This window comes from Moschus berezovskii, chromosome 1, assembly GCF_049115385.1.
Source record: "Moschus berezovskii isolate FMDL1 chromosome 1, NW_MosBer_1.0, whole genome shotgun sequence".
NCBI lineage: Eukaryota > Metazoa > Chordata > Mammalia > Artiodactyla > Moschidae > Moschus > Moschus berezovskii.
In genome coordinates, this window is record NC_142460.1 from 153,054,623 (window position 1) to 153,068,402 (window position 13,780).

The 13,780-nt window shown below is 43.9% G+C and overlaps 1 protein-coding gene across 1 annotated transcript in view; it reads left to right on the top strand.

The window, feature by feature from the left end:
* Window positions 1–369: 369 nt before the first annotated feature.
* RBP2 (retinol binding protein 2) overlaps window positions 370–13,780 on the top strand; it is a 33,809-nt gene continuing 20,398 nt past the window's right edge. Inside the window, exons 1-2 of the mRNA XM_055419534.2 lie at window positions 370–497; window positions 9,160–9,284. Coding sequence (XP_055275509.1) covers window positions 9,212–9,284 — 73 coding nt within the window. The 5' untranslated portion in view covers window positions 370–497; window positions 9,160–9,211. The remainder of the gene's footprint in view (window positions 498–9,159; window positions 9,285–13,780) is intronic.

Genomic DNA, 13,780 nt, shown 5'->3' on the forward strand with positions numbered 1-13,780 from the left:
AAGATCCCCTGGAGAACGAAATGGCTACCCATGCCAGCATTCTTGCCAGCATTCTTGCCTGGGGAATTCTATGGACAGAGGAGTCTGGTGGGATACAGTCCACGGGGTCGCAAAGAGTCAGACATGACTGAATGACTAACACTTTCAAAGTCAGGCCCAGTACTGCTGGCAGCTGGAGAAAGTCCCATGACCCCTTTCTCCTGGGTCTTCAGGTGAAGACAAGTCTGAGGGAAAGTCTAATGCCCATAATAGGCACATTTAGCTGGATGAGACAAGCAAGTCGAAAGGGCGTTGTTCAACAGAAAGGGGAGGAGAGGAAAGGGCTTGGCAGAGAAGCTCAATGCACACCCAGTTGATGACATTTGTCTTCAGAAGGCACACTTTTTCGCCTCAAGAGAAGGAGAGAGGGTGGAGCTGGGAAGGCCTGGGCTGGAGGGGCTTCCTGGAGTCAGCCTGGAGCCCAGCTGCCTACAGCCAGAAGCTCTGAAGGACTTCAGGTAAATACCCGGGGATCTCTGCTGTGTGTGCTCTTAGCTGAATAATTTATCTCAGATCCAGGCTTCTTGAGCAGTCCACATCTTCACTTTTTAGTGTGGTCTCAAGAAAATGTCTTTCAACTTAGAAAGATTCATTTATACTCACGAGTTTTCCCAGTCTTCAGAGTCACCTGAAGGATTCTACAAAGAGTCAGGTAAACCATTTCAGTAGTGGAGACACCCAGGCACCTGAGAAGATGGAACATCCAAGCATGTGATTTGTTAGTATGAATGGAGACTTAAGGGACCCTGTGCTGTGCTTAATCTATCAGTCGTGCCCAAGTCTTTGCAACCCCATGGAATGCAGCCCGCCAGACTCTTCTGTCCATGGGAATTCTCCAGGCAAGAGTATTGGAGTGGGTTGCCATGCCCTCCTCCAAGAAGGGGCCCTAAGACAGAACTTTTGAACCTGGAGCTCTGCTGCCAATTCTGAGGGCGTGCGTGTTAGTCATTTCAGTCATGTCCAACTCTTTGCGACTCTACAGACTGTACCTGCCAGTCTCCTCTGTCCATGGGATTCTCCAGGCAAGAATACGGGAGTAGGTAGCCATTTCCTACTCCAGGGGATCTTCCCAACCCAGGGTTCAAACCCGAGTCTCTTGTGTCTCCTGCATTGGCAGGTGGGCTCTTAACCACTAGCGCCACCTGGGAAGCCCTCTAAGAAGAGTGGTCCTCCATGAATGGAAGGCGTAGAGGACAATACTAGCTGAGTTGTTGAGTGACAATTGCTTTCTTTCATCCACTGTCCCTCAATTTTCCCCCTTAGAACCCTCTCCTGTCGCCCCTCCATCCACTTCACAGATAGATCTGAGATGGAAGATCATGCCAAAGCTGTGTTTCGTTGAAGACCTGTCACATACTTGCTAGAAGCTTGAGCTATGACCCTTGCCATTGCCACTACCTTGGAATTAAACCTGTGCTATATACTAGGGACTCTGCCAAGAGCTTTATGTTTATGACTTCCCTATGACCTCCTTTAATTCTTACCACAACCCCAAGACTCAAAAAACAAATCTGAAACTCAACTAAGTTTCCAAGGATCCCACTGCTAGGAAGTAGTGAAACTGGATTCAACACTGGGTGTACCCAGCTCCAAAACTTTTTAAGATTTTATTTTTCCATTGTTTCCTTTTTTTTTTCCCCCATTACTCTCTAACAGTAGTTCTCAAATTGTGGTCCTGGACCAGCAGCATTAGCACCACCAGGGAACTTAGTAGAAATGGGAGAGGGGTTCAAGATGGGGAACACATGTACACCCGAGGCGGGTTCATGTCAATGTATGGCAAAAACCAATACAATATTGTAAAGTAATTAGCCTCCAATTAAAATAAATACATTTTTAAAAATTAAAAAAAAAAGAAGTGTAAATTCTTGGGTCATACCCCAGGCCCTTTGAATCAAATTCTAAGGGTAGTATCCAACAATGTATGTTTTTATAAGTCCTCCAAATGAATATGATGTTGTTTGGAGTTTAACAACCACTGCTCTAGAGGCTCCTCTTAAGTTTTTAAGATATTTACACCTATATTTCTTAAAAACATCTAGTCAATCAACATTTATAGCCTCCTTTAGTACCTGTTTACTTCATGTCAATCAGCTAACTTCTCATGTGATCAAAACACGGGATTTTAGTTTGGGTTGAAACTAAATATTTTTTACATAAATAATTCATGAATAAAAATAGTTGTATTCATTTTTATTAAGTAAAATTCATACAATAAAAGGAATATATATTAATTGTAGAGTTTGAGTTTTGGCAATATTCTTACAATCACCATCTTAACTACAGAGCATTTCTATCCTACCTCTCCAAGAAATTTTTCATGTGCCTTTTCCTATCTTTACTTCTCTTCCCATAACATCAGATCACTGACCTATCTTATTATCATTGTAGATAAAATTTATTTTTTTCTAGACTTTCATATAAATGGAACCATGTAGTATGTGATCTTTTGTGTCAAGTTTCTTTCCCTCAGCATAATGTCTGAGATTCATCCATGCTGTTATATATATATTTATATATATATATGTATGTATGTATCAGGAGATTGTTCCTTTTACTGTTAAGCAGTATTTCATTTTGTGAATATATCACAATGTGTTTATTAACTTGTTTATGGATGTTTGAGTTATTTCCAGTTTGAGGCTGTTAAATGTGACACTATTTTAGTTTTTAAAATCCTCACATTTTAATGAAGTTTGCTGGGTTTGTAATTTTTATACCAAACTATTTCTCCTTGTCACTCTAAGGTATTATTCCACTGTTATCTTTCATCAGAGTTGTTTAGAAGTGTGATATCAATTTGATTATTGTATTGTTTATAGTAATCTATATGGTTGTTTTGTTTTCTCTGTAATTATTTAAAGTTTTATTTTATTTTGATGTTCCAAACTTCCACCAGTGTTTTCTGTGTTACGTACATCCTGTATATCTCTCCTCAGCTGTGTTTAATTAGTTATTTAACTGCTCTGTTACATTTTAAATTTTAATGACTGTATTTTAAAATTTTTACTACTCTCTTGTCATTTTTAATCTATCTTTTAAAAGAATCATTTTATCCTTTTTTATGTTTTTAGGTGCTTTAAATTTATTTAATTTTAACATACTTATTTATAGTTTATTTGACTATTTTTATTATCTGAAGCTCTTGGAAGTCTAATTGGCTGTAAGTTTCTGCTGATGTTCGCTTTCTGGTGGATTAATTTAATGTATGTTTTGTAATTTTGGATTATGGGCTCACATTTGGCATAGCTTTATCACAGGGAATTCTGGCTAGTCTGGTTTGAAGGTGTGTCCCTCCAGACAGCTTTTACATTTACTTCTTTTCAGCAGTCTACAAATATTGCAAGCTTAAGACTCCATTTATTTTTTTATTATTATTTTTAATTTTTTTATTGGAGGCCAATTACAATATTATATTGGTTGGTTTTGCCATACATTGACATGAATCCACCCCGGGTATACCTGTGTTCCCCATCTTGAACCCCCCTCCCACCTCCCTCCTCCCTATATCCTCCCTCTGGGTCATCCCTGTGCACCAGCCCCAAGCATTCGGTATCATGCGTCGAAACTGGACTGGTGATTCGTTTCACATATACATGTTTCACATATACATGTTTCAATGCCATTCTCCCAAATCATCCCACCCTCACCCTCTCCCACAGAGTCCAAAAGACTGTTCTATATGCCTGTGTCTCTTTTGCTGTCTCGTATACAGGGTTAAGGTTACCATCTTTCTAAATTCCGTTTATATGCATTAGTATATTGTATTGGTGTTTTTCTTTCTGGCTTACTTCACTCTGTATAATAGGCTTCAATTTCATCCACCTCATTAGAACTGATTCAAATGTATTCTTTTTGATGGCTGAAAAATACTCCATTGTGTATATATACCAAAGCTATCTTATCCATTCGTCTGCAGATGGACATCTAGGCTCCTTCCATGTCCTGGCTATTATAAACAGTGCTGCAATGAACATTGGAGTACATGTGTTTCTTTCGATTCTAGTTTCCTCAGTGTGTATGCCCAGGAGTGCGATTGCTGGATCATATGGCAATTCCATTTCCAGTTTTTTGAGGAATCTCCACACTGTTCTCCATAGTGGCTCCATAGTTTGCATTCCCACCAACAGTGTAAGAGGGTTTCCTTTTCTCCACACCCTCTCCAGCACTTATTGCATGTAGACTTTTGGATAGCAGCCATTCTGACTGGTGTGAAATGGTATGTCATTGTGGTTTTGATTTGCATTTCTCTGATTATGAGGGATGTTGAGCATTTTTTCATGTGTTTATTAGCCATCTTTATGTCTTCTTTGGAGAAACGTCTGTTTAGTTCTTTGGCCCATTTTTTGATTGGGTCATTTATTTTTCTGGAATTGAGCTGCAGGAGCTGCTTGTATATTTTGGAGATTAATTCTTTGTCAGTTGTTTCATTTGCTATTATTTTCTCCCATTCTGAAAGCTGTCTTTTCACCTTGCTTATAGTTTCCTTTGCTGTGCAGAAGCTTTTGATTTTAATTAGGTCCCATTTGTTTATTTTTGCTTTTATTTCCAATATTCTGGGAGGTGGGTCTTGGAGGATCCTGCTGTGATTTATGTCGGAGAGTGTTTTGCCTATGTTCTCCTCTAGGAGTTTTATAGTTTCTGGTCTTACATTTAGATCTTTAATCCATTTTGAGTTTATTTTTGTGGATGGTGTTAGGAAGTGTTCTAGTTTCACTCTTTTACAGGTGGCTGACCAGTTTTCCCAGCACCACTTGTTAAAGAGATGTCTTTTCTCCATTTTATATTCTTGCCTCCTTTGTCAAAGATAAGGTGTCCAAAGGTGCATGGATTTATCTCTGGGCTTTATATTTTTTTCCCATTGATCTATATTTCTGTCTTTATGCCAGTACCATACTGTCTTGGTGACTGTGGCTTTGTAGTAGAGCCTGAAGTCCGGCAAGTTGATTCCCCCAGTTCCATTCTTCTTTCTCAAGATTGCTTGGCTATTCGAGGTTTTTTATATTTCCATACAAATTGTGAGATTATTTGTTCTAGCTCTGTGAAAAATATCGTTGGTAGCTTGATAGGAATTGCATTGAATGTATAAATTACTTTGGGTAGTATACTCATTTTCACAATATTTATTCTTCCAATCCATGAACCTGGTATATTTCTCCATCTATTAGTGTCCTCTTTGATTACTTTCAGTAGTGTTTTATAGTTTTCTACGTACAAGTCTTTTGTTTCCTTAGGTAGATATATTCCTAAGTTTTTAATTCTTTTTGTTGCAACAGTGAATGGAATAGTTTCCTTAATTTCTCTTTCTATCTTCTCATTATTAGTGTATAGGAATTCAAGGGATTTCTGTGTGTTGATTTTATATCCTGCAACTTTACTGTATTCATTGATTAGCTCTAGTAGTTTTCTGGTAGAGTCTTTAGGGTTTTCTGTGTAGAGGATCATGTCATCAGAAGAGTGAAAGTTTTACTTCTTCTTTTCCAATTTGGATTCCTTTTATGTCTTTTTCTGCTTTGATTGCTGTGGCCAAAACTTCCAGAACTATGTTGAATAGTAGTGGTGAGAGTGGGCACCCTTGTCTTGTTCCTGACTTTAGGGGAAATGCTTTCAGTTTTTCACCATTGAGGATAATGTTTGCTGTGGGTTTGTCATATATAGCTTTTATAATGTTGAGGTATGTCCCTTCTATTCCCACTTTCTGGAGGGTTTTTATCATAAATGGATGTTGAATTTTGTCGAAGGCTTTCTCTGCATCTATTGAGATAATCATATGATTTTTATTGGCTACCAGGAACCATAAATTCAAACCCTAAACAGGAGTGAGAGCAGGTAAGAACCTTTTTTTTAACTTAAATAATGCATGCTCAGTCGCTCAGTTGTGTCTGACTCTGCCCACTAAGCTCCTCTGTCCATGGAATTTTCCAGGCAAGAATACTGAAGTGGGCTGCCATTTCCTATTCCAGGGGATCTTCTCAACCCAAGGATCGAACCCATGTCTCCTGCATCTCCTGCATTGGCAGGCAGATTTTTCACCACTGAGCCACTTGGGAAACCCAACTCACATAGAACCCAAGCCAAATAAACAAACTTTCTTGTTGTCTCTAGGTAGATTTCAGCTTTCACATTCTCACTGAGGGACTAATCCATCAAGCGTCTTGACTTTATACAAGCCTCTCAGTTTCAGCTTCCTGATTACACAGGGTAAATGCTCCCCATCCCCATCCCCATCCCCAAGACCTATAAAACTCAAGTCCCTGGCTTTTTGCAGTTGGCAAACTCATTCTTTTTGTCAACTTCCTTTCCTACCAGCACAGGTTTTTTTGTTTGTTTGTTTTGCTACTTTCTTGCAAGGAAGGCCTATAGGGCAGGAGTCCCCAACCTCTGGGATCTAATGCCTGATGATCCAAGGTGGAATTGATGAATAATAATAGAAATAAAGTGAACAATAAATGTAATGTGATTGAATCATCTCAAAACCATCCCCCTACCCCCAGTCCATGGAAAAAATGTTTTCTATAAAACCAGTCCTTGGTGCCAAAAATGTTGGGGACTGATGGGAGGGGTCCCCAGGAGACTCAGGTAGGGGTAGGAATCTGAACTTGGATGGGGATAACTATCTCTTCAACTCAGGAGGCTGAATGCTCAGCCTACAGCAGATTCTGGCCAGATTGCAAAGGATGAAGCCCAAGGCTCCCTCATCTGTCCACTTCTGCTGCCTTCACTCATTCTCCATTTGTTGTAAAGTTTTACTTTATGCTTCTTTCCCTTTCATCCTACATTGGCCTTTGGACAACAGCTGGGCCATTTTTTTTACTGTGTGTCTTTCTGACTCTAGTATATTTACTGAAAAAAAAAAAATAGATGTACTCTTTTATACCCCCAAACCACACACACTGTTACTAAAAGGTGTGGGGTCTGGCTGCTTACCACCCAAAAGTCAATAAACAGGCCAGGCTGGTGGGAAGGAGAGTTCGCTTTATTTCAGATGCCAACAACTGGTGGGGAGAGCAGACATCTGTCCAAAGGCCAATGCCCCCTACTGGCAACAAGTGGGGTAAGAGCTTTTATAGACAGAAGTTGGGGGCTACGTGTAAAAACAGCACAGTCAGTTCTGACAGTCATTTTCATATTGGTCATTGATGGTCTGATCAGTGCATGTTGATTGTTTTAGGTACAGTTAATCTTCAGTTCTAGGGTTGGTGTGTTTCCATTTCTTTGAAGCCAGTTCTTAGAACTGTGGCAGCTCATGTCGTGGGTACAGTCTGATCATCATGTAGTTAATTTCTCCACCTGGAGTTTTCAGTTATCGCTAGGACAGCTCACAGGATATGGCTCAGAATATTGTCTATAGCCCTTGAGAAAGAATGAAAGATCCTTGACTATTCTTAATGAATACATTATTACTATTTGGTCTTCTGTGACCATTTTCCTTTGCTCTTCTATGTTCTCATTTCTCTGATTAAACTTTTTCTTTGATTAAAGTTTTACTCCAGCAAAAGGCAACCAGAGGATGTGGTTAGGGGGCAAGGACCATAAAGTCCTTCCCTGTTTCAACAGCAGAACCATTTGCTTAGATTTAGAGCTTCAGAGTGTCATAATTAAAATCAGAAACTCATGGTTTATCCATCTCAGTCCACACTTCCATTCTTCAGAGTGTAGTTAGGGCTCAGGTCTCAACTCTCAGAACCATGTGTCAGAGCAGGAAGTCAACCTATCTTCTGACCTACTGAGATAGCCCATTTGAAGAACAGTCCTGAACCAAGAGTACTTGTCCAAATGCCAGCCATGCACCCCTCCTTGGTCAAGGTAATCTTCAGCTTTTTCCTGGGGTCTCAAGCAGAGTCCCACTACCCCCACTACCTTCCATGTGGGCTTCCCCTGGGTCCTGCTTGCTTTCGGTAGATCCATGCTCTGAAAACATGCTTTTCTTGAGTAACCCCACTGCTTAGATGCCTTGGGGTACCTTACTGGGAAGCAAGTGAGAATAACATTCTCAAATCAAACCCCAATCCAAGCTGCCTTTTCCAAGCTGAACTTGTTCAGTCACTCAGCTGTGTCTGACTCTTTGCGACTCCATGGACTATAGCTTGCCAGGCCTCCCTGTCCTTCAGTATCTGCTGAAGTTTGCTCAAACTCATGTCCACTGATTTGGTGATACCATCCAACCATTTCATTCTCTGCTGCCCCCTTCTCCTCTTGCCTTCAATCTTTCCCAGCAACAGGGCCTTTTTCAATGAGCTAGCTCTTCACATCAGGTGGCCAAAGTATTGGAGCTTCAGCATCAGTCCTTCCAATGAATATTCAGGACTGATTTCCTTTAGGACTGACTGGCTGATTACCTTGCAGTTCAAGGGACTCTCAAGAGTCTTTTCCAGCACCACAATTTGAAGGCATCAATTCTTCAGCACTCAGCCTTCTGTATGGTCCAACTCTCACATCTGTACACGACTACTGGAAAAACAAAAGCTTTGACTATATGAACTGTTATGAGCAAATTGATGTCTTTAGCACCCTGTTTTAACGAAACTCTTTTCCTTAGAGCACTGGAGCCAGACAGACCTGGATTTGAATCCCAGGTTGGCCACTGACCAGTAATTACTTGGCATGTGATTTCACCTCCTTGATATTTTTTCATCTGTAAAATGGAGATGTTTAAACATAGCTCAGAGCTCTTGTAAGAAAACAAGATGAAAGATGTCTGGTGCCCAGCCCAAAGTAGAGTAGAGGTACACAGGTGTGAGTTCTTATTTCTTGGCTTCTCCAGCCAGGCCAGAAATGCTGGCTACACAGCTGAGAGACTCCAGCTGAGGTTTGAAGCCTGGGAGCTGGTGGCCTCTTGTACATGAAGGGTGGGCACTGGGTATTTGCTGGACAGAGTGTTCTGTATGGGGCCAGGGGTTCTGTGGGAGCCCAACCAGCCAAAAATGAGGTCACCAGGACACCCATGCCTGGCTGTGCCAGGTTTTGCGCATACATTGCTCATAGTCCTGCTGAGCTTTGCAAAGGAAAGGAAAGTTCCTTTGGGTTGTACTTGTGATCTTTGAGCTTGTTATCGTCAAAGTCATAAGCCTGGCCCACTGGATTATAAAAGTAGCTCATTCTAACATGTTCTCCCTGCAGCTTGCTCCTTGCCATCCAGCACACACCCACGGTAAAACCAGAGGCCACCACCATGACAAGGGACCAGAATGGAACCTGGGAGATGGAGAGTAATGACAACTTTGAAGGCTACATGAAGGCCCTGGGTAAGGGGGATGCCGGAGGTGGGAGAGAGGGGAGGTGAAAAGGGGAGAGAGAGGGCAGCTTCGTAAGGACTGTGGCCTGGCCCCTCTGACAGTGCCACTGTGGAGTTCCCCAGACCTGTGTGCAAGTCTTGCTCCCCACTTCTTACCAGCTGTGTAGTATTAGGCAGGCCATACTCATTTGCTGAGGCTCAGATTCCTTGTTGACAAGCTGGGAACAATAATGAATGAGGTTATGTCTAGAAGGTTCTTGGCACAGAGAAAAGATTCACTGAATGGAGAATACACATACACACACACACACATGCACACAAAGGCACATGCATGCACACATGAAGAAAACCAGACTTGAGAGGAAAACACAGCAGGTCTTGCCTTGCTATCGCCACCAGCTAGATCTGATACTATACACAGATGACCCCTGCATGGCTCCTTTGTTAGTCTTGCAGTGGAGAAGCAAAAAAAGAGTGGCTAACAAATCTCTCAGCCGAGAGAAAGTCAGGCCCACAGAAGGCTAGGAAGGGCTTTTGTCACATAGATCAGACAATTTACTGCTCACCTGACTCCTAAACTAGACACCAGTCCAGGGGCTCCATCAGCATGAGTACTGAGTTAATCTCTTGTGGGATCTCTTGTGGGGCAGGCAGAAAAAAACATGAAACCAGAGGAGCTGGGCCCATGGAGGGGAGTTCACTTTTGGGGGCAGCTACTGTAGGACTGATGCTAAAGCTGAAACTGCAATACTTTGGCCACCTCATGCGACGAGTTGACTCACTGGAAAAGACTCTGATGCTGGGAAGGGTTGGGGGCGGAAGGAGAAGGGGATGACCGAGAATGAGATGGCTGGATGGCATCACCGACTCTGTGGACATGAATTTGAGTGAACTCCGGGAGTTGGTGATGGACAGGGAGGCCTGGCGTGCTGTGATTCATGGGGTCGCGGAGAGTCGGACACGACTGAGCGACTGAACTGAACTGAACTGAACTGAACTGTAGGCATCACCGACTCGATGGACGTGAGTTTGAGTGAACTCCGGGAGTTGGTGATGGACATGGAGGCCTGGCATGCTGTGATTCATGGGGTCGCAAAGAGTCGGACACGACTGAGTGACTGAACTGAACTGTAGGCCCCAGGTGGTGCTAGTGGTAAAGAATCCTCCCGCCAAAGCAAGAAACACAAGAGATGCAGGTTCAGTCCCTGGGTTGGGAAGATCCCCTGGAGAAGGAAATGGCAACCCACTCCAGTATTCTTGCCTGGAGAATCCCATGGACAGAGGAGCCTGGCGGCCTACAGTCCAAGGGGTCTCAAAGAGTCGGACATGACTGAAAGTGACTTAGCACACACTGTAGGCCAGGCCCCAGACAAGGAACCTTGCCTGTCCTTATTCCTGTGATGGCTTCTGGATCACCTTTTCTAGCTTTGCTGCTGCTGCTGCTGCTAAGTCGCATCAGTCGTGTCCGACTCTGTGCAACCCCATGGACTGCAGCCTACCAGGCTCCTCCATCCATGGGATTTTCCAGGCAAGAGTACTGGAGTGAGTCGCCAGTGCCTTCTCCGTTTCTAGCTTTAGATCTCTCCAAATAAAGAGTTCCCAACTGGAACTTCTCCAAACCAAGCATGAGAAAAATGCCTGCAAGTGGAGTTTGAGGCCCAATAATTTGGATGTGATGATAGAATGTCTCATCAAGAATGGGAATCATAGGTTTTTCTGTGCAATTCACTTTTACCTTGATGACACTTCCACCGTGTATCAATGAATAGGGAGAGCTCATGTGACATGTGCAATTTTCAGAGACTGGAATTTTTTCATGGACTTTAGACATGTTTCCAACACTGAATAGATTTTTTTCCTCCTGGCTACAGTATTGGGCTTCCTAGGTGGTGCTAGTGGTAAAGAACCCAGGTACCAATGCAGGAGATGTAAGAAATGTGGGTTTGATCCCTGGGTCAGGAAGATTCCCTGGAGGAGGGCATGGCAAACCACCCTAGTATTCGTGCCTGGAGAATCCCATGGACAGAGGAGCCTGGTAGGCTACCATCCATAAGGGCTGCAAAGAGTCAGATACCACTGAAGCAACCTAGCCTGCACGCATGCACAGAGTTTTACCAATATACTTGGGAGAGGAGGGAGGAGGTAAAAAATCCTCCTACCAGAGCCCTAACTCTGTTTCCCCTGCTTTTATTACTGAGTAAGGACAGAAAAAGGAATCCCGCCTCTACACGTGGGTAAATTCTCTGGAGCTGAGCTTGGGACTAGGATTCTGAACAACATCACACAGAGGAGGAAACCAAACCAGAAGTTCAACTGAGGCTTTCTCTCTGACCAATTTTTTAACCTTTCTGACCCATTCTCTTCATCCACCAAATAGAGATACCAGCCTTGCCTGTTTCTCCAGATGATGTTGGATGTGCTTGTTATTTGGAATGACTGAAAGTACTTTAACAAGAGCTATTTGGTGGTTTCAAACTTTCTGCAGTAAACCGAACAAGCCCAACTCAGGGAATATGATCGAAAAGCAATTTTGTGTCCTTTGCTGCTTATTCTTGAACAATAAAAAGTCCTGTGGTGACTTTACATACGAAATCAACTCTCAGTTTAGTTTTCTTCTGTACAGGGTGGGCCAGTGGAGCCCCTCTTTCTAGGCTGGAAGTGAAAGGCATGCAGTCCTGTTACCATCCCCTGACCCCTTTGGGGGTGCCAGGAAGCAGGGCACCCTGTCATCTCTTTCAAACAATCCTCTTCTAAAACAGCCTTCCACTCCAACTCTCTTTCACCTCAACTTACAGCCTCCTGATGGAGATGGGGTGCTTGGATTGTGAATGTGATGTGTGGATGTCTTGTTGCAGGAGGTTTTGGAGGGAGTGGCCTTTCTGGTTCTCCTTGGCATTGGACACCTCTTATCAGAGCTGCAGTCACGACTTTCCATTCAACATCTTACTATGTTGATTTCACTCTAGCGAGCCGACAGGTTGGCCTCTTTGTGCCAGTCTCTGCAGTGCAGAGGGGTGGGCTCACAGTTCCTGGTGGGGACTAACACCACAGGGAATGGTACGAGCTAACCCCAGAATGCAGATGTACTGCGCGCCTCGGCTTGCCCAGCTGCCTCAGTGTTCCTATGGTGTCCTAGGAATGTGCCACAGCTTGAATCCATGATTCTTTGTGCAGAAATGCTGCTGCCAGAGTCACCTTCCCACTCCAAGAGAGGACACCTGACCCTGCTCATCTGCCCATGGGGACACAAGTGGGCCAGGCAGGCACTGGCAGGTGACTGGAGACAGGTCTCAAGGGCTCAGCCAGAAGCAGCTGAGTGGGGCTGCCCATCCCCACTCACCACCCTGCAATTGAATCTGCTAACAGAAACCCAGCAGATCCATACAGTTCCATGAGGCCCTTGGCATTTGGGAAGAACATATGTAGAGATCCTCCCAAGTCCCCAGAAACAGAAATATCACTAAGTACAACTCCACCCCCTACCAAAGAGCCTTCACTTTCTTAGACCTTAGTCCCAAGCACCAAGGAGTCAGCTTTCTCTGTGAACCTGGAAGCTAGTTCCGGAGGAAGGAAGTACTATTTTTTTTTGGGAGGGAGGGGGTTGGGGGATAAACTGGCTTTGTTCCCAGCTGGCAACTCACTCCACATCCGGCCTCCCCACATGACCTGGCTGCCAGCCTCAGCAGTGACATATCAGGGCAACCTTTGGGCTTGCCCCAAATTAGCCAGGTCATTAGCTGTTCAGAGAGTGAGTGCCAAGGGTCAATGGTATCTTGATTCCTGGTGTTCCTTAAGGCCCTAGATTCTTTCTTGACAGTGAGGCAAGCAGCCAGTGAACTCCTCTACCCTGAGGAATCTGTCATGTCCCGAGGTCCTCCTTCAACTTGGACCAGGAGGTTAGAGAACTGAGGAGCGATCTTCAGTCTAAGGGACAGACCCCTCAAAGTGAGGTCCCAGTGCTGTGACAGGACAGCAGGGGAGAGTCCATTCACTCTGCTCCTGAGTGAAGCCAGAACTGGACGTACGTGGGGGATCATTCAGCTTCTCTACCAAAGCTTTAGACGTTGCCCATGGAAGCCAGGGACTGTGCCATCTGAGGCAGGCCCAGGTCCATTCTCTGTTCTCAAAGAGCTCAAAATGGCACAGCCAGTCAAGCTATCGCCGTGTACAAGTTGCATTCCTGTTTTCTACTACAGTGTGATTAAATCACCCCCAAACGTAGAGGCTTTATTTTCTTATACAGCATTTCTATTATTGCCTCTCGTAGATGTGGGAGCTGACCGGGTTCACCTAGAGAGTTCTGGCTAGGAGGCTCTCACTCCACTGTAGAAGGACAGTGGCTGGGGCCATCTCAAAGGCTTCCTCGTTCCTATGTCTAGCATTCGGTGCTGGCCAGCCCCTGAGACCTCAGCCAGGGCTGTGGGCGTCGACTTGTAGTGTCCCTTGTGGCCTGGGTTTCCTCACATCACCCTGGCTGTGTACAAAGAGAGAGGAGGCAGCTGAATG